General features: G+C 41.4%; 1 protein-coding gene across 2 annotated transcripts in view; it reads left to right on the top strand.

Annotated features, from left to right (window-relative positions):
- The window catches only part of LOC118654202 (vascular endothelial growth factor receptor kdr-like), a 463,598-nt gene that overhangs the window by 252,036 nt on the left and 185,155 nt on the right, over positions 1-26,407 (top strand). For both annotated transcript variants that reach the window (XM_036305522.1, XM_036305523.1), the window contains exons 13-14: positions 12,086-12,194; positions 25,830-26,123. In XM_036305522.1, the coding sequence (XP_036161415.1) occupies positions 12,086-12,194; positions 25,830-26,123 (403 nt within the window). The remainder of the gene's footprint in view (positions 1-12,085; positions 12,195-25,829; positions 26,124-26,407) is intronic.

Consider the following 26,407-nt stretch of genomic DNA (forward strand, 5'->3'; position numbering starts at 1 on the left):
AGTTCCCAGAGGGAGGGGTATTGATTTAATTATTTAATCAGACCTAACAGTCTAGTTTCATTTTTTTTGTATGTACCTGTCTAATTTTCCCAGCACCATTTATTGAATCAGAAATGAAAGAGGTGAAGTAATAACTGAGCACACGGTAATACAAAGGCTCATAAAAAAATACTATGAATGACTATATTCCAACAAACTAGACAATCTGAACAAAATGGACATAGTCCTAGAAAAATACAATCTTCCAGTACTCAATCAGGAAGAATCAGACAACCTGAGTAGGCTGATAACGACAATGAAATTGAAGCAATAATAAAAAAATCTTCCAGCAAACAAAAGCCCTGGTCCGGCTAGCCTCACAGGGGAGTTTTATCAAACATTCAAATAAGACCTAACACCTATCCTCTTCAAACTATTTCAAAAAATTAAAGGGGAAGGAACATTTCCAAGCTCTTTCTATGAGGTGAGCATTACCCTAATTCCAAATCCAGATAAATACACTACCAAGAAAGAGAATTACAGACCAATATCCCTGATGAACATAGATGCTAAAATCCTCAACAAAATATTAACAAATCAGATCCAGCGTTACATTAAAAAAATCATATACCATGACCAAGTGGAATTTATTCAGGGATGCAAGGCTGATACAATATTTAAATATCAATTAATGTGATACACATTGCAAGACAAAAATCACATGATAATATCAATTGATGTTGAAAAAGCATTCGACAAAATCCAATACCCTTTTTCATAAAAACTCTTAGCAAAGTAGGAATAGAGGGATCATATTTCAACATAATAAAAGCCATATATGACAAACCTACAGCCAACATCATACTCAATGGGCAAAAACTAAAATCATTTTTCCTAAGAACAATAACAAGACAGTGATGTTCTCTTTCACCACTTTTGTTCATCATAGTACTGCAATTCCTGGCCATAGCGGACCGCAAAGAAGAAATAAAAGGCATCCAAACTGGAAGGGATGAAGTAAAACTCTCATTATTTGCAGATGACATGATATTGTACATAGAAAACCTTAAAGACTCCATAAAAAAAAACAACAACTAGATTTAAGAAATGAATTTGGCAATGTGGCAGGATACACAATTAACACTCAGAAACCTGTGTCCTTTTTATACACCAATAATAAACTCTTAGAAAGAAAAACTAAAAAACAATTCTATTTATAATTGCAACAAAAATAATTAAGATACTTAGGAATGAACTTAACCAAGGAGGTAAAAGACTTGTACTCAGAAAACTACAGGACATTGAAAAAAGATATAGAAGAAGTATAAACAAATGGAAGAATATACTATGTTCATGGATTGGTAGAATCAACATCATTAAAATGTCCATACAGCCCTGACCGGTTTGGCTCAGTGGATAGAACATCAGCCTGCGGACTCAAGGGTCCCAGGTTTGATTCCAGTCAAGGGCATGTACCTTGGTTGTGGGCACATCCCCAGTAGGGAGTGTGCAGGAGGCAACTGATTGATGTTTCTATCTCATTGATGTTTCTAACTCTCTATCCCTCTCTCTTCCTCTCTGTAAAAAAATCAATAAAATATATTTTAAAAAAATATCCATACAAAGCAATCTATAGATTCAATGCAATCCCTATTGAAATACCAACAGCATATTTCATAGATCTAGAAAAAATACTCCAAACATTTATATGGAACCAAAAAAGACTCTGAATAGCCACAACAATCTTGAGAAAGAAGAACCAAGTTGGAGGAATCACAATACCAGATAGCTATCTATCTATTTATATAAAAGCCTAAGTGACCATCACAACTGAATGGACGACCAAACAGGCTGCATGGGGTGACCAGGCCGCAGGGGAGGCAGTTGGGAGCAACCAGGCTGGCGGGGGGGCAGTGGGAGGTGATCAGGCAGGCAGGCAGGTGAGCAGTTAGGAGCCAGTGTTCCCGGATTGGGATCAGGCCTAAACTGGCAGTTGGACATCCCCTGAGGGGTCCTGGATTGGAGAGGGTGCAGGCTGGGCTGAGGGGACCACTGCCCAGTGCATGAATTTCATGCACCGGGACTCTAGTCATATATATTAAAAGGGTAATATGCAAATTGACCCTAACAGCAGAGTGACTGGGAATCACTGGTCACTATGACACACACTGACCACTAGGGGGCAGATGCTCAAAGCAGGAGCTGCCCCCTGGTGGTCAGTGCTCTCCCACAGGGAGAGCTAGGCTGATGGCTGCCAGTACAGCGGTGGTGGTGGGAGCCTCTCCTGTCTCCTCAGCAGTACTAAGGATATCCGACTGCAGCTAGGCCTGCTCCCCGCTGGCAAGTGGACATCCCCCAAGGGCTCCTGGGCTGCCAGAGGGATGTCTGACTGCCAGCTTAGGCCCAGTCCCCTGGGGAGTGGGCCTAAGCCAGCAGGTGGTCATTCCCCAAGGGGTCCCAGACTGTGAGAGGGCACAGACCGGGCTGAGGGACCCTCCCGAGTGCACAAATTTTTGTGCACCGGGCCTCTAGTATATATATAAAACACTAAAATGCAAATATACCAAATGGCGGAACAACTGAACAACCGGTCGCTATGACATGCCCTGAACACAAGGGGGTGCACGTGGAACATGACAGGCATTGGCAGCAAGGGGCAGAGCACAGAACATGATGGAGCAGGTGAGCAGGGGAGCCAGACCAAGGTGGGGCACCGGTTGCTGTCATTCGGGTGAGCCTCTGGTGGTTACTGAAAATTCTTTGCTCCTGAGTGCTGCCACAGTCCTGCCTGGTGCTCGCACCTGCTGCTGGCACTGGCCCCACTTGCACCCGCTGCCTGTGCCTAGTGCCAGTCCCGATCACTCAGTGCCATCAGCAGGTGCGAGAGGTGGCTGCCAGCCCCAATTGCCCCTGAGGGCTTCTCCAACTCCCCCTGTTCCTGAGGGGTGATCAAGGCAGCAACCGCCACTAGCATCCACTGATGGCTTCAGCCCCCGCTCGTACCCGCTGCTGGTGCTGGCCCCAGTCTCTCTGCACCATCAGCAGGTGTGAGCCGGGCCGGGGCCATCAGCGCATGGGAGCTCAATTAATATTTGACAAAGGAGGCAAGAACATACAATGGAGTATAGGCAATCTCAGTGTATTTTTAGAAGCGTAACAGATAACCTAACCTTATAACTCTTAGGAAGCTGTAGAAAAGGCAGAGGGAGAAAAGCTACAGGCCTCTGTGGCTTGTTCCCAGGACTGGAGCAACCCCTGGGCTTCCAGCTTTAGTGTAAAAGTACAATTTTTTCCTTTACAAGGGGAGAGTGGCCCTGCCTCTTCTGCAGCCTGCTTAAGGGCACCTCTGCATTTCTGACCCTCCAGGAGGAGGACTTAAATGATTTAAGGAGGACTTATGGACCAGTTAAAATATTTATTTTCCTATATTTTTCTTTTTTTTTTTTAATTAAATCTTTATTGTTCAGATTATTACATTTGTTCCTCTTTTTTTTCCCCCCATAACTCCCCTCCTCCCAGTTCCCACCCCACCCTCCGCCCTCACTCCCCACCCACTGTCCTCATCCATAGGTGCACGATTTTTGTCCAGTCTCTTCCCGCATCTCCCACACCCCTTTCCCCCCCAGGAATAGTCAGTCCATTCCCTTTCTATGTCCCTGATTCTATTATAATCAACAGTTCATTCAGTTCATCAGATTATTTATTCACTTGATTCTTAGATTCACTTGTTGATAGATGCATATTTGTTGTTCATAATTTGTATCTTTACCTTTTTCTTCCTCTTCCTCTTCTTAAAGGATACCTTTCAGCATTTCATATAATCCTGGTTTGGTGGTGATGAACTCCTTTAGCTTTTCCTTATCTGTGAAGCTCTTTATCTGACCTTCAATTCTGAATGATAGCTTTGCTGGATAAAGTAATCTTGGTTGTAGGTTCTTGGTATTCATCACTTTGAATATTTCTTGCCACTCCCTTCTGGCCTGCAAAGTTTCTGTTGAGAAATCAGCTGACAGTCGTATGGGTATTCCCTTGTAGGTAACTGAGTTTCTTTCTCTTGCTGTTTTTAAGATTCTCTCTTTATCTTTTGCTCTTGGCATTTTAATGATGATGTGTCTTGGTGTGGTCCTCTTTGGATTCCTTTTGTTTGGGGTTCTCCGCGCTTCTTGGACCTGTAAGTCCATTCCTTTCACCAGGTGGGGGAAGTTTTCTGTCATTATTTCTTCAAATAGGTTTTCAATATCTTGCTCTCTCTCATCTTCTGGCACCCCTATAATTCTGATGTTGGTACGCTTGAAGCTGTCCCAGAGGCTCCTTACACTATCCTCGCATTTTTGGATTCTTTTTTCATTTTGCTTTTCTGGTTGGGTGTTTTTTGCTTCCTCGCATTTCAAATCATTGACTTGATTCTTGCGCTCCTCTGGTCTGCTGTCGGGAGTCTGTATAATATTCGTTATTTCAGTCCGTGTATGCTTAATTTCTAGTTGGTTCCCCAATATAAGATCGAGGGTCTTATTAGTTTTCTTGTAGATCTCATTAAGTTTATCGGCGGCTTCTAAACAGTTCTTGAGAGACCTTAAAAGTGTGGTTCTGAACTCTATATCTTCCATTGACAATTTTGTCCTGTTTCTTTGTCTCCGCATTTTGTTATGCTTCCTTGGTGCACCCCCTAGTGGTCTTTGTTCGAAGTCTTATAGTTAAATCTTGATTGTTGTAGCTAATTCCAGGGAGGGTTTGACCTCCAGGCCAAGTGGCTATGAGAATCAGCTGTGTCTGCAGTGAGAGAACTTCTGTCCTCTAGGGAGGTGCTAATCTGGCGTTTGCCTGAGGCTGTCCGGCAAATGCCTGTTTGCAGGGCTTGGGCGGGGCGGGTCGCACAGGATCAACAGTGTGGGCTAGAGAGAGCAGTTATGGCGGCTCTCAGTCCTGTCCCCAGGGGCTCTGCCTCTCTGAGTCCCAGCACCCACTGCAAAGCTCAGAGAGAAAGCTGCACTCGCTCTGACCGAAGCCAGACAGTCCCGCTTCTCCCGTTTGAGTCTGGGTCCCTAAAGACTCGCCCGGATCTGGAGCTCAGATTCTGCGACTCCGTTCCGATTGAAAACGCCAGCCGCGCCCTCCACCGCCAGCCCGCTCCGCGCACTCCGCACCTCAGAATTTGACTTCAGCACTGCGCCTCCTCTGAGTGTCCGTATGCGTTTCTCTTTCCTCCTAGTTGTAGGACTTCCACTCAGCCAGCGTTCCTGTGGTTCTGGGTGATGTCCCTTCCGTTTTTTGGTTTCACTTTTGAAGTAGTTGTTCAAAGCAGCAAACTCCGGCGTTAACCTATGCCGCCATCTTGGTTCTCCCCTATATTTTTCTTTCTGAGTAGAATCCTTATGATGTAACAACATGAATGCTTGCACATAAGAAATCTTATTCCTATTTACCAGACCTTTGGCTAAATAATTCTAAGTAGTCATTGACTTAAACTGACCAGTTAATTAAAATACAACCTAATGGGCCCTCTGATGGAACCAAGACCAAGCTGCTTGATTTGAAACAGAAACAAAAACAAAATCTAAGACAAAGAAGAAGTTAAAACAAATGAGTTACAAAACAGCAATGATCAAAGAAAATCCCTAAAAGATAATAAAACAAAGAGCAATTTAAAAATATATATATTTTATTGATTACAGAGAGGAAGGGAGAGGGAGAGAGAGAGATAGAAACATCAATGATGAGAGAGAATCATGGATCGGCTGCCTCCTGCACGCCCCCCACTGGGGATTGAGCCCGCAACCCAGGCTTGTGCCCCTTGCCGGAATCAAACCTGGGACCCTTCAATCCGCAGGCCCATGCTCTATCCACTGAGCCAAACCAGCCAGGGAAAACAAAGAGCAATTTTAACCAAAGTTTCATTTCAGACAGAGGAGAGCTCTCAGACAGAAACTGATTTCCTCCTACAGAGGAACTGGGACTAAAGTCACAGAGTCTTATCCCCTGCCAAAACGGTACTGCAGATGATTTGTTGCAGAGCCCCAGATGGCTAAAAAGCCCAGATGGCAGTGATCGAGGACTCCCAGCATGCACACCAGTTTGACTTACCCAGCCAGACTTAGAGTCCATCCACTCCCCCAGAGAAGTGTTTCCTTTCACCCACTAAACTTTTCAGGTGGTGGATGCCTTGAGATAGAGAGTAGGGAGAGACCCAGAGAAAAAAAACTTAGCAGTTGCTGGGAAGTTCCTGTAATCCCTGCCATGGGGTCAACCCATCACAAGCAGCTGGGACCACCAGCTAAGTGAGACATGCCCCTATTTTCAAACAAATAAACTAAGCAATAAAGACACATCAGCCAAAACCGGTTTGGCTCAGTGGATAGAGCGTCGGCCTGCGGACTGAAGGGCCCCAGGTTCGATTCCGGTCAAGGGCATGTACCTGGGTTGTGGGCACATCCCCAGTAGGAGATGTGCAGGAGGCAGCTGATCAATGTTTCTCTCTCATCGATGTTTCTAACTCTCTATTCTCTCTCACTTCCTCTCTGTAAAAAATCAATAAAATATATTTTAAAAAAATCTAAAAAAAAAAGACACATCAAACAATAACCAACAAAAGCACTCTTTGATACAATGTTTACAGGTGTGCACAACAGACATGAGTATTATGGCTTACCATGCCCTCCTATCTGTATAGCCACAGAACCAGACAGAATGTCTTGCGTTAGGAAGCCAACTAAAGCAGAGCAATGTCTTGACCTGGAGCTGGTGTGGTTCAGAGACCAGGCAAAGACCATGGAGGATCTTTTGCAATCCGAGCTGATCAGGTTCAACCCAGATGGTGGGCGGCAGATGCTTCCCATACCCATAAAAAGAAATGCTCAATTCAGCTTAAGTCAAACAACAGGGGATTGCCAGAACCAAAAATGTAACACAACAGGCAGCCAGCAGGATCTCAGGTATTTACCCTAAGAAAGGTCTCACTTTTCAGTCCTCCCGCAGTTGCTGAAATTGAAACCAACCACAAAATCAATTCCATCCCTGCCTGTAACCACTGAACCAATAAGCAGAGACAAGGTTGGATCATTTATGAGTGTTTATTTCATATTGCCAGCAATATGGAGTGAGCAGCAGGTATGACATCCTAAAAAAACTGCTCTCTGACATTTCATTTTAAAATATATATATTTTATTGATTTTTTACAGAGAGGAAGAGAGAGGGATAGAGAGTTAGAAACATCGATAAGAGAGAAACACTGATCAGCTGCCTACTGCACACCCCCTGCTGGGGATGTGCCCACAACCAAGGTACATGCCCTTGACTGAAATCAAACCTGAGACCTTTCAGTCCGCAGGCCAACACTCTATCCACTGAGTGAAACCCGTGAGGGATGACATTTAATTTTAAATAAATTCTTATATAGGGTTAGTGGGTGGGAAAAAAAACCTAAAGTAAGTGAATTCCAAGGGTCTGGCTTCTTTCATTTTTCTTGCAAAGATTAGCCCCAGAATGTTGCAAAGATTAGCCAGGAACACTGTCTCCCTTCATATTAGTTCTGTCCTTGATCTGGGCTCTGGGCTGCCTTATCTTTAGAGCCTGTTCTTCTTGTAACATTTCCTTCAGTTTCCCAGAGTCTTTAAGAAAATTTCTTATTTATAGTAAGTAGCTATTAAACACCTTTGATTCTATTGCTACTACATGCTCCTCCCCTATCACTTCCATTTGTTTGTATATTCTATGTATTTTAAATGTCCTATAATTTTCCCAGTACAGGTCTTTTACCTCCTTGATTAAGTTTATTCCTAGGTATTTTTTTTTTTTTTTTACTAGAGGCCTGATGCATGAAATTCATGCATGGGGGAGTGTCCCTCAGCCCGGCCTGCACCCTCTCCAATCTGGGACCTCTCCCCATCCCCCTTTCTCTCTATCATCATACTATTGTCTGTGACTGTGTGTCATATATGTATGACTACACTGTAAATATAGTGTTTATTCCATCCACCTTTTTTTTTTCACCGAGCCCCTATACCAGCCTCCATTCTGACAGCTATCATCTGTTAACTGTGTCTATGTTTCTGTTTTCTTTAAGTTATTTTGTTGATTAGATTCCATATATAAGTGACATCATATGGTATTGGTCTTTCTCTAACTGGCTTATTTCACTTTGCCATTTTTAATTGGATTGTTTATTTTTTATGGTGTTTAGTTGTATAAGTACTTTATAATTTTGAATATTAACCCTTTATCAGATGTACCATTGCCAGACATTTTCTCCCATTCAGTGGGTTGTCTTTTCATTTTTTTGATGGTTTCCTTTGCTATGCAAAACTTTTTAGGTTGAAGTAGTCCCTTTTGTTTGTTTGTTTGTTTTTTTCATTTGTTTCCCTTGCTTGAGAAGATATATCAAAAAAATATAGCTATGAGAAATGTCTGAGATATTATTTTATTATTTTTCTGGTTTTGCAACTTTTTAATAAATCTTTATTGTTGAGCCCTACCTGGTTTGGCTCAGTGGATAGAGCATCAGCCTGCAGACTGAAAAGTTCCGGTTTCGATTCCAGTCAAGGGCACATGCCCAAGCTGTGGGCTTGATCCCCATTAGGGGGCATGCAGGAGGCAGCCAATCAATGATTCTATCTCATCATTGATGTTTCTCTCTCTCCCTTTACCTTCTTCTCTGAAATCAATAAAAATATTTTTAAAAAATCTTTATTGTTGAAAGTATGGCATATGTCCCTCTTTTCCCCCACTGACCTCTTCTACCCACCCCCACCCCCTGCACCAGGCCTTCACCACTCTATTGTCCTTATCCAGGGAATCTATATATATAAAAGGCTAAGTGACCATCCGACCATCTGACCGGTAGCTATGATGTGCAATGACCAACAGGGGCAGACAATCAACACAGGAGCTGCCAAGCTGTAGTGACTTGGCAGCAGCGGTTCTCAAGTGACGTACTGTGGAACCAGAGAGGAGGGAGCCTGATTCTGGGTTGTGTCACCTGAGAACTGCCCTCTCGCAATCCAGGACCCCTTGAGGGATGTCACAGTGCCAGTTTCGGCCCGATCCCCACAGGCCAGGCTGAGGGACCCCACCTGCTGGAAGGACCCCATTCACTCCGCAGACACCCTTAGAGCCATGGCACCACCTCAGCTGTGGCTGGCCAGGGAGGGACCATGGGAGGTTGGCTCCAGGGCATATCTGGCCTGTCTTGCCCAGTCCCACCTTGCCTGCCACCTTCTAATTATTTTTCTCTCAATGTGTACGGATCACTGCACTGGGGCACTAGTATGCATATATGCATACAAGTTCTTTGGTTGATGTCTTTCTACTAATACACCACCCCCGCCTTCCCTCTGAAATTCAACAGTTTTTTTTCCATGCTTCTATGTCTCTGGATCTATTTTATCAGTTTATTTTTGTTTATTAGATTCCACATATGAGTGAGAACATGTGACACTTGCCTTTCTCTGACTGGCTTATTACACTTAGCATAATACTCTCCAGGTCCATCCATGCTGTTGCAAATGGTAAGAGATCCTTCTTTTGGTCATGGTGTATGATCTTTCTAATGTAATTCTGGATCAAATTTGCTAGAAATTTGTTGAAGATTTTAGCATCTATATTCATCAGAGATATTGGCCTGTAATTCTCTTTCTTTGTAATGTCTTTATCTGGTTTTGGAATTAGGGTACTGCTGTCTTCAAAGAAAGAGCTTGGAAGTGTTCCTTCCTCTTGAAATTTTTGGAATAGTCTGAGGAAGATAGGTTTTAGTTCTCCTTTGAATGTTTGCTAAAACTCTCCTGTGAAGCCATCTGGTCCAGGGCTTTTGTTTGCTGGAAGTTTTTTTTTTTATGACTGCTTCAATTTCCTCCATAGTTATAAGCCTATTCAGATTTTCTTATTCTTCCTAATTGAGTATGAAAGGTCATATTTTTCTAGGAATATGTCCATTTCTTCTAGGTTGACTAGTTTGTTAGAATAGAGTTGGTCATCGTATTTTTTTTTTTTTACAATTCTTTGTATTTCTGTGGGATCTGTTGTAATTTTGCCTCTTTCCTTTCTGATTTTGTTTATTTGAGTCCTCTCTCTTTGCTTCTTGGTGAGCCTGGCTAGATGTTAATCAACTTTGTTTATCCTTTCAAAGAACCAGCTCTTTGTTTCATTGATCTTTTGTATTTTTTTTTTTTTGGTCTCTCTGTCATTTATTTATTCTCTGATCTTTATTATTTCCCTCCTTCTGCTCACTCTGAGCTTTTCTTGTTGCTCTTTTTCTAATTCATCAAGTTGAAGAGTTAGATGGTTTATTACCAGTGTTTCTTGTTTTTCTGAGGTAGGCCTGTAATGCTAAGAACTTCCCTCTCAGGACTGCTTTCACTGTGTCCCATAGATTTTATATTGTTGTGTTTTCATTGTCATTTGTTTCCAGGATGTGTTTTATTTCTTCTTTGATCTCTTTGGTAACCAAATCATTGTTTAATAGTATGCTATTCAACCTCCAAGTGTTTGAATTTTTGTGATTGTTTTTATTGTAGTTGATTTCTAATTTTATGCCATTGTGATATGAGAAGATGCTTGATATGATTTCAATCTTCTTGAATTTGGAGAGACTTTGCCCGTGTCCCAATATGCGGTCTATCTTTGAAAATGTCCCATGTGCACTTGAGAAGAATGTATATTCTGTAGCTTTGGGTTGGAATGTTCTGAAGATGTTGATTAAGTCCATCTTATCTAGTGAGTCATTTATGATTGCTGTTTCTTTGCTGATTATTTTTTTGTTTAGAGGATTTATCCTGTAATGTTAATGAATTTTTCTGATATATTGCATGCCCCCATTTCATTTAGTTCTCTTTCTGGTGATTCTTCCTTTTCTTTCCTGTGGGGGCTGTTTCTTTGTCCCCCCATTTTTGCAATCACCAAAGGGTCTAGGCACTGAGTTGCATGGGATTTGTGCCGCTGTGGTGAGTCAGCGGGAGTGTTGTGTGCACCAAGAGTCTCAGAAGAGAGTCTTGGGAGAGTTCAAGCGTGAGGACATGTGGCCACAAGGGGTTGGTGGGAGCCCCGTGTGTGCCGAGAGTCATAGTAGAGTTCAGACGCCAGGTTGCATGGAGCTTGTGCTGCTGCAGCAGATCAGCAGGAAGGGAACACTCTGGGACTCACTGGAGCCTGAGGTCAGGAAGGCTGGATTCCTGGAGTCCATGGGTCTGTGCTACAGTAGCAAGTCTTTAGCCTGAGTGGCTGTAGAGTCCCAGGTTGTGTCTGAGGGCAGTCTGTGTGGTGGTAAGGCTGGGATCCTTGTCACAGAAGCTCTGCCCTTCAAGATGGCATGGTTTCTGTGCCAGTGCCTGCTGCCCAGGATTGCTTTCAGTGGTAGTGGGGCTTCCCATCTAAGAGAGCCTGGTCCACCAACCCCTGAAAGTCCTTCAGGATCTAACTGTTCCTCACTCAGACACACACCACACAGGTCTACACACTCCCCTTTCACTCCCTCACTCACTCACACTCTCTCCCTCACTGCCCACCTCCATCTTAGGGTCTGGGGAATTTAATTCTTATATGACAAATTTGTGAATGATTCTATATTTGTATATATTTCCTCATGAAATTGAATAATTTCTCATTTTCAGTCCCTTTTTGAAAAAAGTGTTTATTCAATGAATGAATGAATGAATATAGTGTCACTTCCCAGCCTGATGTATTAGTCAAGATGGCCCCTGTTGTTCTATGAAAGCAAACAAATCCAAAATTTGATTGGTTCAAAATCACAAAGGTTTATCTCTTGCCCATGGCATATATCCAACTGCACATCAGCAGGAGGACTTTTTTATTATAGCCACTTAGGGTTGCAGGCTGGCAGATTAGCCATCATCTCAAACATTGCTGATCATTATGCCAGAAAAAAAAAGATCTATGGAGAGTTTCACCACAGCTAAGTGCTCTAGCTTAGAAAGCACCAACATCATTTCCTTTCTCAAATCCTTGACCAATCTCCTGGCCCAACTTAAGCACAAGGTTATTCAGGAAGGAAAATCTACTATGTGCCTGAAAGGGGCAAGAATCAGAAATACCTGGTGAATAGCATTAATAACTACTATACCTTGTTAACTGGGACTAATGCATTGCTTCTCTCTTTAGACTCTGAGCACCCTGAAGATATTGACAAGCAACGTTTCTGGTATATACTACTGCATAGCTATGAACAAGGTTGGCATTGATGAGAGAAGCATACATTTCTATGTCTCAGGTAAATTCTGAACTGGGGAGGATAAAGCAGACAGGGCTGGTCTTCTATGATGTGATTAGAAATGCATGAAAAATATACCTTTTCTCAGCCAGCTCAACTCCAGGACTGCAAAGTTGACTGAAAATCTGTAATATATAGCTCATTTTTTGAGGTTAAGGCAGAATTTGGCTGAAATGCAAATATTCTAGAAGGGGCAACACATTAAATTAGTATAAAAGATTAACACCTTAGCAAGAATCTGATTGTTATAACTTTCTTTTGTTTTTAGATTAATTTATAATATTTCCAGCTCCCTCACATCATGATTTAATTTGCTTCTTTCAATGTCTGGTTAAAATTAGGTTTTAGTCAATAATCTAGATGATAGATGATAGAATAAAATCTCAGAAATTGATATCTAAACTTGTGCAGGACTAAATTAATTTATTATAATTTTATTTAATTTTAAAATAAATTTATTGGGTGACATTAGATTAATAAGATTATATACTTTTTGTGGGTAAAATTCTATGATATATCATCTGTATAAGGCATTGCATGACCACCACCTAAAATCAAATCATATTCTGTCACCATATAGTTCACCTCCTTTATCCTTTACTACCCCTCAGCTCCCTTCCTTCTGGTAACCAGAATACTGTTGACTGTGTCTATGAGTCTTTATTTATTTCCTTTGTTCATTTGTTGCTTTTAGTTTTATATATCATACTAGAGGCCTGGTGCACGAAACTCATGCATGGGGGAGGGGAGTGTTCCTCAGCTCAGCCTGTACCCTCTCCAATCTGGGAACCCTTGAGGGATGTCTGACTGTCCATTTAGGCCCGATCCTGGTGGACATCCCTCTCACAATCCAGGACTGCTGGCTCCCAACTGCTAGCCTGTCTGCCTGCCTCATTGCCCCTAACCACTTCTGCCTGCCAGCCTGATCACCCCTTAACCACTCCCCTGCCAGACTGATCAATGCCTAACTGCTCCCCTGCCAGCCCAATTGCCCCTAACTGCCCTCCCCTGCAGGCATGGTAGCCCCCTACTGCCCTCCCTGTCAGCCTAGTCACCCCTAACTGCCCTTCCCTGATGACCTGGTCACCCCTAACTGCCCTCCCTTGCCAGCCTGGTCTCCCCTAACTGCACTTCCCTGCCAGCCTGGTCACCCCCAACTGCCCTCCCCTGTAGGCCTGGTGCCCCCACTGCCCTCCCATGCAAGCCTGGTCAACCCTAACTGCCCTCCCCTGCTGGCCCGATCACCCCTAACTGCCCTCCCCTGCCAACCTGGTCACCCCTAACTGCCCTCTCCTGCAGGCCTGGTCCCTCTCAACTGCCCTCCCCTGCTGGCCTGATCACCCACAACTTCCTTCCGCTGCTGGCCATCTTGTGGTGGCCATCATGTGTCCACATGGGGGTGGCCATCTTTTGTGTTGGAGTGATGGTCAATTTGCGTATTATCTATTATATAGGACTAGGATCCCGGTGCATGAAATTTGTGCACTGGGGGGGGGGGGTGTCCCTCAGCCCAGCCTGCCCCCTCTCAGATACTGGGAGCCCTCAGGGGATGTCCTACTGATGGCTTAGGCCCGCTCCCCGCTCCCCTTGGGGAGCAGGCCTAGGCTGCAGTCTGGCCTCCCTTTGTGGGAAGCGACCAGGCTGATCATGGAAAGGCACCAGCCCCATCACCCCACTGCTGCAGCCACTGCCAGTCACCGCAGTCACCAAGGTGTTTGCATCAACACAGACTCCAGTCCTTTCACCATGAAAAAAATGACAACTTTCTTTAGGCATTTTCAAGATGTGTCTTTCATAGGACATGACATTTCTTTATTTTTTTTTATCCTCACCTGAGGATATGTTTCCATTGATTTTTAGAGAATGTGGAAGAGAAATAGAAAGACAGAGAGAAACATCAAAGTGAGAGGAACACTTTGATTGGTTGGCTCCTGCATGAGCCCTGACCTGGGCCCTGGCCAGGGAGGAGCCTGAAACCTAGGTAAAGACTCTTGGTCAGAATTGAACCCAGACCCTGCAGTTGGCAGGCTAAGGCATTATCCACTGAGCCAAACCGGCTAGAACAGGATATGACATTTCTTAGCCCTGCAGCAGCAGACCTTTGTTTTTCTCTCCAGAAGTGAGGTGGAAAAACTCTAGATCACCTTTTTGGCTTCTTATTATCCAAGTTACTAAGAATATTACCAGTGGCATACAGGGAGCTTAGCCAATGAGAGGTCAGAAAAGGTGTTTCCTCTGTAGTTCACACTGATTGCCGGCTCAGCCCCTGCCCAGTCCTAAAGCCTCTGGCCGAGGCTTTAGGCCTGGGCAGGTGACCCCCAGACCCTTCAATCACTGGCTCCGCCCCTGCCCAAGCCTAAAGCCTCTGCCTGAGGCTTTAGGTTTGGGCAGGGGACCCCCAGCTCCTATCTCAGTCTCAGCTCTGCCCAGGAGCCCCCTGGCGTAGGCCCTTCCAAGGCTGCTCAAGGCCCACAAAGGGCCTACCTTGGAGTGACCTGGGTACCGATGATGTTCCTGGGACCCAGGCCTCTGGGCGTCTACGTATGCAAATTAACCACCATCTTTGTTTGGTTAATTTGCATAGTTGCTCTGATTGGCTGGTGGATGTAGCAGAGTGACACCAATTTGCATGTTTGTCTATTATTAGGTAAGATATGACTAAAATCATATGGTTCCTAACTTTTTCTTTCTGACTTATTTCAATTAGCATGATATTCTCAAGATTCATCCATTTTTAATCATATTATTCTTTTATTCCTTAAAGAATGATACTTTAGTCATTCTTTAAAACTGAAAGCATTATAATGTATTATAAATATTTTAAAAGTTTGACACATAGTTAAATAATTTCTTAAGCCAATGATTTCTTTTTATTCTTTTTTTTTACTACATTCTCATCGATTGTATAACCTTAAGCAAGTTGCTTCAGCCTTTGACTTGTGTTTTCTCATATATACAATGGAAATAAGGATACCTACTTCAGGGTGTTAGTGTATGAGGATTAAGTGAGACAGTATTTATGAAGTAGCTGACACATATTGTCTCCAATAAGTGGTAAATATTATGTATACATTCTCCAGCCATGAGCAATACTGAGAAAATGTATGTAGCCTGTATAGTGAAGTACTTTGGAGAGTCATAATAGGCAATCTGTATATATTTATATCTCTGTGCCATCCTCCTATCTCATTTTGCTCCTGAGGGCATTAGAGGGAAATGACAGAGTGAGGCAAAGAAGAAACAATGTGACCAGATATCTGGTCAGTCAGAATGCTTCATCAAACCTAGGTGGAAGTAAGGTTGTTGAATAGGAAAGTGATTTCTGAAATGAACTCTGGACAGTTTCATACTTTCTGTTCACTAGTAAGTGCCATATAATGGTTATCACAGTGTAGTTTATCCTTCAGACAATTAAAGAAAAACAAGTGAAACTTCTGAGTCAGGAGTGGTGAGAAGAACTAAACTCTCTACTTTTTAAAGGCAATCCCACTCCTAAATTGTCTTTCCTGGCAGATAAGGCTGAGACTACAGAGAAAATTGTAGAATGTGCCATGGATATTTAACCTTGATAAGTCAGATGTGAAGAATTATCACAAATAAGTAGTTTTTTTCAACTGAGAGCTTGTAAAACTTTTGGAGGGAAGTTGGAGAACTGACCACGATGGATAATTTCTTGGCATAAACAACTGCTGCTGTGGAGAGCTGCTGAGTTTTCAGTCACTCATGGTTTTCCTATAATAAGAGCTTTGAAGGCATTCTGTAAATGTCAGGTCAATGAGTCTGCCTTTCATATTCTGGAGACTGATTGAGTCTAATAATAATAATAATAATAATAATAATAATAATAATAATAATCAATATTGAGCACTAACCATGATAAAACAATAGCAGCTACAACTAACATTCATTGAGCACAGTGCCAGATACTGTGCTATATGCTTTAAATGGTTTAATACAACTGATCCTCACAACAGCTAATAAAGCAGGCACTTATCATCATTTCAGAGCTGATGTAACTGAAGTACAAATAAAATACAGCTGGAATGTGGTGGGGCTGGGTGGCATGGCTGCAGAGTCTATGCTCTTAAGTACTTACTTAATCTTTGAGCTCACTAAAACACAGAGCCAACCCATACCATATAGAGACATTTGATATAATTTGTATAAAACAAACTAAGACCACCCGGGGGGGGGGACTCTTCCAAGACTGGTACTATGAAGAAAAACACCTTGATTGGTCAGGACAAAAGACCTTTTGGCCTAGCTTCTGCACAAATAAATTACTTTTCACTTCAGATATTTACTCCCTGATAGCCACTGCTGCCATAACTCTGGCCTTAGAGAGTTTCTGTGCTCCTGCCAATGCTCACATTCAAAGATGGCAAAGCGGTAGTTTCCTTGAATCACTGTAGCTCAGTTGACTCAAAGCTGAAATATTCAGAATTATTTTATTGAAAGTTTTACAAAAGTCAAGAAATATCACCTGCTAGGAGGCCATCAGAGAGCTGTGAAATCTGGCTTATATTCAGCTTGTGAATTACCACAGAGGTCCCTTTTTAGCTTACTCAGAGACAGTTTCTTTGTAGCTGATAATACTTTATACTTCTATCCCAGGAGGGCTGGTTTAGGTCCTTAGACTCCTTGAATCCTAGGACAAAGGCCCTCTCTTCAGCTTTCTAGCTTGTTCCAGTAGTGCTCTCTGTGTTTTTGTTTTTACTCAATACTTGGATCCTAAAATATTGCTCCTGAAAATAGTATCTTAACCATATTATACCTACATAGAACTCATCAAGATGAACTTCTTAGAATTGCTTGGTATAATAAGCCACGGTATAATGTTCACACAGAAACACACACACCCAGAGAGTCATTTCTTCATAGTTCTTATTATAGGAACTCAGGCCTTCCTAACTTATGGGAATTATTAGGGAGGATACATATAGGTAAGAATGAAACATTGAACATAATTCATTTAGACTTTCAGAAAGCCCTCTGTGTAGAAACTTTTAGAGTGTTCCACCCTAGAGAGAATGTAAAAGGAATGAAGTCACAATGGCATTGTAAAGAATGATTTATGTAAATGAGACAAAAGAGGATCTTTTCTAGTTGAGAATCTATAAATAGCAGCATGTGCTCTGGGATTTGTTCTAAGACCAGTCTTGATCTGAAAACAGGTTCACAGTTATAGTTTCCAAGCTTTCAGATAATACTAAGTATTTTCAGATAGTGCAAAGCTGAGCCAACAAGGAAACACTTCAGGACAATTTCAGGAGGCAGTGGCCCTTGGAACTAGGGACAGTACTTAGGTCAGAGAATAGGTGAGGTGAGTAAAAGGCAGTTTAAGTCAAAATAATCCTGGCTTTTCTCTGCATCTCTCCTTCAAGTCCTGTGCCTCTAGTTTTAGTAGAAACAACATGCTGGAAGACGGAAGACTGGATTATGTCTCTTATTAGGCTTGTTTTTGTTGAATACTTGGATCCTAAAATATTATTCCTGAAAATAGTATCTTAACCATTCTACACCTACATAAAACTCATCAAGATGAACTTGTGTGAACATTATATTGTGGTTTGCTACACCAAGCAATTGGAGTGTATGAGTGGGCAGATATGCCTCTATCACACATACATAAGAATGAGTAATTGAGAATGGAAACAGGAAAGTCAGTCTTTTCCCTTTTTTTCTGATCAGCAACTTCTCTCCTTTCCTGAGTTGTGTAATAGCTTTATGGGAAACAGCTGGAGTGAGCTGAAGATGTTTCAAAGATGTATGTCCCAATAGAACGATAAGGGAGTAGTCCCCAAGGGAGATGGGATTGTTCAAGCAACTCACTCTACTCCTCAAACCCCATTACAAATTATGCATCAAATATACTTAATTTAACTATAATTTTATTGCTTTAATTTCAGCTTCCTCTCCCACTTCCATTCTGTTCTCCATGGAAACAGCCTGGCAATTCACTTATCAAATACCCTTTTCTAGACTTAGACATTGTTACATGCCCCAATATGCTTGATTTTCCCTAAGCTACTCAGAAAAAAAGACTGAAAGACTTTGTTTATGCATCAGCCATCTTCATTACCAACAAATGCCCCATCCAATGTATTCTGGGGAGGGAAGAGAGGAATATGGTGATGTTAGATCATAAGAAAACACTAGTCCAAGCCCAAAGGCAAATTATGGATTAGAAATTAGAGAACTGGTGATATAGTCTTTGTTCCATTGCCAAGCCTTGTTGTGTGATCATGGTAAATTTCTTCCCTTCCCTGGGACTCAGTTTTTCTATCTATAGTATGACAGAAAAAAAAGAGATAAACATATGCAACTGCATTTCCATAACTTAATGATTTTGTGAAAAGTCTTAAGTCATAAATTTGAGGAGTATAGTGAGAAAGAGGGAGATAAGAAGGGTGGGAAGTGTGGGAGATGACAAAGGAATGAATCTCTGTTCTTGGTGTCCCAAACTCTGGTCGAATATCTGCCCTCTGTTACTTTGACATTTCATAAATTTTCTATTTATATAAATATTTTTGTCCATTCATTAGCACATTTCTGACAATTTTACAGAACACTTGAAAAAGGGTCTGTCATTTCAGATTATTTTGCCTCTTTCTTTTGCTTAACCCAACCCAGAGTTAGTTTGACTCTCCTGATAGCTTCAGAAGCAGAAACCAGAGGATACAGAAGTTTTAAACTAAGTGAGTCAAATATAAAATACCAGGAAATTAAGACTTTTATTATTATTACTAGAGGCCCGGTGCATGAAATTTGTGCACGGGGGGCGGGGCGCGGAGAGGGAAGGTCCCTCAGCCTGGCCTGCTCCCTCTCCAATCCGGGACACCTCAGGGGATGTCCGACTGCCTCTCGCAATCTGGGACTGCTGGCTCCTAACCACTCTCCTGCCTGCCTGCCTGATCACCCCTAACTCCTCTGCCTGCCTGCCTGATTGCCCCTAACCACCTCTGCCTGCCTGCCTGATCACCCCTAACTGCTCCCCTGCTGGCCTGATTGCCCCTAACCACCTCTGCCTGCCTGATCACCCCTAACTGCTCCCCTGCTGGCCTGATTGCCCCTAACCACCTCTGCTTCTCCCTGTACCCAGAACCCAGGATTCCCTCCCTCCGGCTGGTCACAGGCACACAAGACCCAGGCTTCCCTCCCTCTGGCTGGCTGCAGGCACCCAGGACCTGGGCTGGATTCGCCCGGGCTGGCTTTGCCCAGGCTGGCTGCAGCTGCAGGGGACTGTGGGTGGGCGGCTTCACCTGGGCCACAGACGCAAGCACCCAGGACCATGGGGCGGGTGGCTTGTCCCTCTCCTGGGCCACAGCCTGGCTGGTCCCCATTCCTCTCTCGTGAGCTTATTTGTGACTGGCTGGTCCCCATTCCTCTCTCCCCAGTGTTGAGTGTCTGAGCTGTTACAGTGTGATAGAGTGAGGGCGTGATGACCATTTGCATATTAGCTCTTTATTGTATAGGATTATTATTATTATTATTTGCAAATATAGAATGAGTCAGAAAAATCTGTTAACTTTCTTTCATTTTCTAAAATCACCTCAGTTGCCCAATCTAGGTGGCTGTGTTAGCTGAAAAGAGGAACCTCAGATGAAGATACAGGTGTTCTCAGGACTCTTCCACAAGACAGTGACTTTTGGTTTTAGAAGAAATTTACCATGTGTACAGGGAAGTCTCCAGGAAAGGGCATTCCTACCCTGATCCCAAACAGCCCAGAACAAGGGGAACCAGTGAAGATGTGGCTTTGCAAGCATAATTGCAGATAGTTCCTACCAGCTCTTTCCTCTGTCCCCATTGGTGGGTAGAGACTGGGCCATCACAGCTTTGTTTGAAACTGAACTTCTTTCTTCTCTAAAATGAATGATTATTCAAAGCTCACAAGCTTAAACCCCAACATAACAGAAGGAATTTACTGTTGGCAAGTTGCTTCTTAGCATGAAAAACTACTGAGCAGAAAAGGACCTTCCTGGGAAGACAGTATGAAAAAATAAATAGGTCATATCCAAAGCCTCTCTGCTACATCATATGTCCAAAAACAGTGGAATGAAGTGGAATCAAACCCCTTCTAGTTGTTGCTCAGAATACTAATAAGACAACCTACAAGGATTCTCTGTCTGAGTCTAACAGTGGAGGAAGCATATAAGCTACTCATCTTTTCCAGATAAAATTAAACTGAGTCTTAAAAACATAGGCACCTAAAAGATGAAGAATATAGTATCTCAAAATGGAGTCTCCAAACTCTCTTTTACCCTAAAGCTGATGGAATGACTGGGACTTCTCCCATTTATAAGCCAAGTCCAATGAGGATTCTGATTTACAGGCAAAATAGTGTTTTTTGAATGGCTTTACTTCTGCCCCAACTAAGGAATAGATAGATAGATAGATAGATAGATAGATAGATAGATAGATAGATAGATAGATCTTGAACATTTCATCACCTTTAAAAAAGGGTTTTCCTAGAAAATTAAGGGCCAGTGTCATAGTGTGTAGGAAAACTTTTGTTAATTGTCCCTTCTTAGTGTCCTAGAATCACCCATTGTCAGGATCCTAAAGATCCTGCTAGATCACCTAGTAAAACCTTCCTCTCCCTTCTTCTAGTATTTTAATTATAACCACAACATTTCCACCAAGAAATTATTCAACTTCAGCTTGGGTGTCCCTGGTGATATAAAACTATTTCCCTACTTTCCAAAGCAACCTGTTTAATCTTGGGGCATCTCTATGAGAAAGCTTGCCCTTATACTAAATTTGCTTCTACCCACACTCCTAAATTCATTGAAGTTGAAACAAAGACTGTCAGCTTACTTACTCTTCACAGTGACAGACCTTCAAAGATCTGGCGAAAAATATATCCAGGTTTTTAAACTTGAATTTTTTCATCTGATCCCCATAAGTCATGGTTTCTAGGGTAGACAACATATGAGAAAGCAAGTATTTTACTTGCATGAGTCATTGGAGACATCTATATTAGGCTGGTATGGGGAAAGAAGGCAGTGGCACATACTCTGAAATGTCAGGCTTGAAATCCATAAATACATATAGCCATATAGGGCAAATGGAAGAAAGAGGAAAGAGGATACTAGGGGCTCAAATGTAACCGCAAAACCACCATAACTTCCTATTAGGTTCACTGGTCAGGTAAATTTCAGTAATGTAGATAACAGAGTAACCTACCTACTTGTGTATCCTCTAAAAGTCTCTACATAACAAAATACCACAGATTGGGTGGTTTAAACAATATGAATTTATTTCTTATAGTTCTTGAGTCAGGGGAAGGCCAAGATTAATGTGCTGGCCAATTTGGTTCCCTGGTGAGGGCTTTCTTTCTGGCTTGCAGATGTCTGCCTTCTCATTGTTTCTGCACATAGTGGAGAGATAGAAAGTTCTGGTCTTTCTGCCTCTTATAAGGCCACTAATCCCATCATAAGGTTTTCACTCTCATGACTTCATATAAATTTCAGATTATCTCTCAAATGTCTCAACTCCAAATAGCATCGCATTGGATTTTAGGACCTTAACATATGAACTGGTGGAAGGGGGGCACAAAAATTTAGTCAATAACAATAAAGTATTTCATCCATCCTAGTATTCAGTTCTTTTTTAAATAAGATGTTAATGGCTTCAGAAGCTATAGCTGAAAAATGCCTTCATGGCATGGAATTCAGGGCTTTGTCTTTATCTCTCAAGATTTCAGACATACATGCAAACTTTTGTCAGGAAACATGATTCAGCCTGGCATGAAGCAAGTATTTTACCTTTCTGAGACCCTTTGACCATTCAGTGCCTGAATTTATAATAGTTTTAAGGCCAGTAACCATAGCTATATTAAACTCATCCCCCAAAAGTTAGTCTACAGGATCCCCATCAATATATATTGTCAACTACATTACAAAAAAGTTGATCATTAATCATAACATTTTAAAACATTTGTTAATGATTGTTGAGTGTTTATAAAATGCTTTGTAATAACCAAGAAAGGATTCCTTACTTGAAGCAGTTTTATAATCTAAAGAGTCAAGACAAGCTATTGACAGAGACAAGATGGATATCCATGAAAAAGACTCAGGGACATTTATAAAAATAAAAATACATCATGTGATGGTTTGCTTCAATTTTATGAAATACAGTAAATGAATATTAATTTTTCTCATACTCTCCATGAGGTATCCTCAAGCATCTTACAAACGAACTGATAGTAAAAAGAAACATGTAACTAATACATTCAAGGTATTATGTATATAATTTCAGATTGTACTAGCCCAAGAAAGGGAGAAGTCAATTTGGGCAGCACACTATAGCCAAAGGGGCTTCAAAAACAACAGAACACTGATTGATGAATAGTTATTATTCACAAAAACAAAGATGTTGGGAATGGCATTTTAAGGGAAGAGGGTGGTATGAGCAAAAGTTATACATATTGGAATTAACCAACCAATATTCATTCATTATAGTAATATTTATTAGGCAACTGTGACATGATAAACACTATGCTAGATGTTAGGACTATGGCACTGACTAAACCTTGTGTGGTTCTTTTCCTCATAGACTTTACATTGCAGTGATGGAAAGAAACAGTAAACAAATGAACAAATAAATGAATAGACATTTTATACTTGTCATAAGTGCATAAGAGAGAGAATGTTACGATAGAGTGGAGAAGCCTATTTTATTTATTTATTTATTTTTTAAAATATATTTTATTGATTTTTTACAGAGAGGAAGGGAGAGGGTTAGAGAGCTAGAAACATCAATGAGAGAGAAACATCAATCAGCTGCCTCCAGCACACCCCCTACTGGGGATGTGCCCGCAACCAAGGTACATGCCCTTGACTGGAATCGAACCTGGGACCTTTCAGTCTGCAGGCCAACACTCCATCCACTGAGCCAAACCGGTCACGGCTGGAGAAGCCTATTTTAGAGTGGGTGGACAGAGAACTGTCTGAGGATATACATTTTTACTTGTCATTGGAAGATTAGCATAAGCCAATGTGAAATATTTGTGGAGCATGTGGAACAATTGGGCAGGTCAAAACAGGATTTCTGGAGAAGATAGATGATGTGGTTGATGAGGAAGAGTTGATGAGGAGCCTTAGAGAAGCCTACTTTGAATACGTAAGAGAGGAATATAAACTTTATTTGGAGGCAGTGGGGAGTCATTTAAAGCTTTGGATAGTGGTTTTGATCAAAATTATGGTCCAGTTGGATGAATGAGGTAGCCTGTGGAGATTGTTTGGTGTATGGTGAGACTGGAGGAGAGCAACCCAGTTAGGAAAGCATTTAATTGTTCAGGAATGAGGTAATGACTACCCACAATGGGATAGCTACATAGTGGAGACAGAAAGGAAGGGTGAGGAAAAGTTATGCCAAAGGAACAATTGATAGGATTTGGCAAGTGATGGGAGGTGAGATGTGGAAGGTGAGGGGGGGAGAAGGATCAAAGATAACAGTGAGGTTTTTATTCTTGGTTATAGGAAAAAGGTGTCTTCAACCAAAGAAAATTTTAAAGGAAGGATTGGTCTAGGGGGGAGAGCCAATTATTCCATGCTCTGCAATCATTTACTGGTACACATGACTAAATCTATGGGCCTTCTGCATCAACAATTTGATGCTAGTGTTCAGGGATATGAAGGTTCACTACTGAGTGGATTAGATAACAGGGGTCCAGAATTTGAAAATTGTCAGCTCAACTGTTTCGACAGCCATATTTTTCAATCAAGAACATCACTGCTCTGACTCATTAAAACGTAGACTTTATCGAATTTATTGAAGTTACATGGGTTAAAAAATTTTTCAAGCGTAAAATTCTATAATACAACATATATATTGTATTGTGTATTCAACACCCATAGCATAGTCTCCTTCCATCACCATTTACCCTCTTCTACCTGCCCCATCCCCAAAATATATTTTTAAAAAACCAACACTGAATCTAGAGCAGTGATGGCAAACCTTTTGAGCTCAGCGTGTCAGCATTTTGAAAAACCTAACTTAACTCTAGTGCCGTGTCACATATAAAAATTTTTTGATATTTGCAACCATAGTAAAACAAAGATTTATATTTTTGATATTTATTTTTATATATTTAAATGCCATTTAACAAAGAAAAATCAACCAAAAAAATGAGTTCGCGTGTCACCTGTGACACGCGTGTCATAGGTTCGCCATCACTGAATTCTAGAGTGATGCAAGAGATATTAAATAAAAGGCATTAAGAAATTATTATTTTAACCTGGCTGGTGTTGCCCAGTGGTTTAGCATAGACTTATGAACCAGGAGGTCATGGTTTGATTCCTGGTCAGGGCACATACCTGAGTTGCAGGCTCGATCCCCCAGTACAGGGCATGCAGGAGGCAACTGATCAATGATTCTCTCTCATTGATGTATCTATCTCTCCCTCTCCCTTTCTCTCTGAAATCAATAAAATATATATTTACATAAAAATTCGTTTTTATAAAAACATTCTGTGAGCCCTAATACAAAATATTAGTATATTTTTAAAAAGAGGTAGACTTCATCAATATAAATATTGGTAGAGAAAACTTGAGCAATTCTCGGGGTGCTTGAAGCAAATAGCCACCAAAATGATAATACAGTGGCATGACAAGTAGAAAATTTTAATCATTTAATTCTAATTACAAAGCTTTGACTGAAAGAATGCCTTTTATCATTCCTGACCCCCAAAAGACATGCCTCCCCCACAAAACTAATGTATTAAAACCTCTAGGCCTGGTTCAGGACAACCGGTTGTTCTTATCCAACAACTATTCTCTCCAGGCTATTTGTAGTCATTTCTACTTAAAATAAAATGTGTGAAAATTTGTGTGTGTGTATGTATGTGTGTGTATGTGTGTAATGTTCAGTTGTGAAAATTGATGTATCTTTTGGGGGTAAGAATATTGGTATGGTAGTCAATTATTTCTTTATAATTTATATCAATTCTATTTACAAAAAGGATTACAAGTGTTTTTGCGTGCTATATTTCAAGTAAAAATCTGGGTATCCAGAGTTTCATTTTCACAAAGTTGTCTATTTTCTTTCCCAATCACATCTGTGATAAACTATTCAGTGCTTAAAATTGTTGCACTACCCTTTTTTTAGAGGAATTTTGCATTTAAGTACTATTTTCCTGTACACATCATGTTTTAATTCAACAAAAAGCATCTGTAATGTAGATTCCAAAATAAGAACTTACCTGTGGAGTGGCAGCATGAAATTGCAAAAATGAAAACTCACATCAGTAGACCTGGTGTCTCAGGCTTGTTTCTGCCATTTATTTGGATTAAGTTCTATTTTAATCTATGAAATTAGGTTGGTGATAATATTTGTCTCAGGTTTGTTTTTAAAGTTAACATGAGGGAATTGCTTTGAAGGTTTGTAAGTTGGACCATATGTATGTTAGACATCCATATTGGCAGACTCTCAGACTCTGTAATACTCTGGTGATAATACTGGAATGACCCTGAAAACTCAAGGTAATTGGGTCTTTACTATTGGACATTTGTCTTTGATGGAATATGTTTTGTTTCTACAACTCGGCTTTCAGGAAAAGGAACTAAGCATGTTGCTGTATGTCAGTTTCTCTGGCTTTGTCATATTCACAGTGACATTTCTTCACCCTCACAGATGTGACTGGCTTCATGGAGGCAGAACCCCTGGTCTCAACAATTGAGGGCTATGATGCTCGGCTCAAATGCAAGGCAGCTAAATATATCTACACTCAGCTCGCTTGGTTCAACCCCTTTGGAGAGAAGATTCCTGTTATATACACAGAAAGCTTAAAAAATAACTACTCCATCTCTTTGACACTGGTGATTAAGAATGTGACCCAGAAGGATAAAGGGCAGTATAAGTGCAAGGCTTGGACTCAGAGGAACATCACCAAGATAATGCAACATAATACTCAGCTCTTAATTAAAGGTAGAATTGGAGGGACTTCCCCATAACTTTTTAGCATTTAAGACAACTACTGTGTGGGATGTGGAACCAGAATAGGGCTTTTACTTATTCATGTCTTACTTATAGGCTGGACCAGTCAATCTTTTGTTTCATGAAGCCTCTTGGAGACATTTCAAGGAAAGGATCTTGTATACTCTGTGCTAAACAGATGATAGAAAAATTTGGGAATGGAATTTTTGGTTCTTCTAATACCAAAACTCTTCAGCAGCCACTTTTATTGCTTGTGGTGGCTAAATATGACCTTG

The sequence above is a fragment of the Myotis myotis genome, unplaced genomic scaffold, assembly GCF_014108235.1.
Source record: "Myotis myotis isolate mMyoMyo1 unplaced genomic scaffold, mMyoMyo1.p scaffold_m19_p_4, whole genome shotgun sequence".
Classification (NCBI taxonomy): Eukaryota; Metazoa; Chordata; class Mammalia; order Chiroptera; family Vespertilionidae; genus Myotis; species Myotis myotis.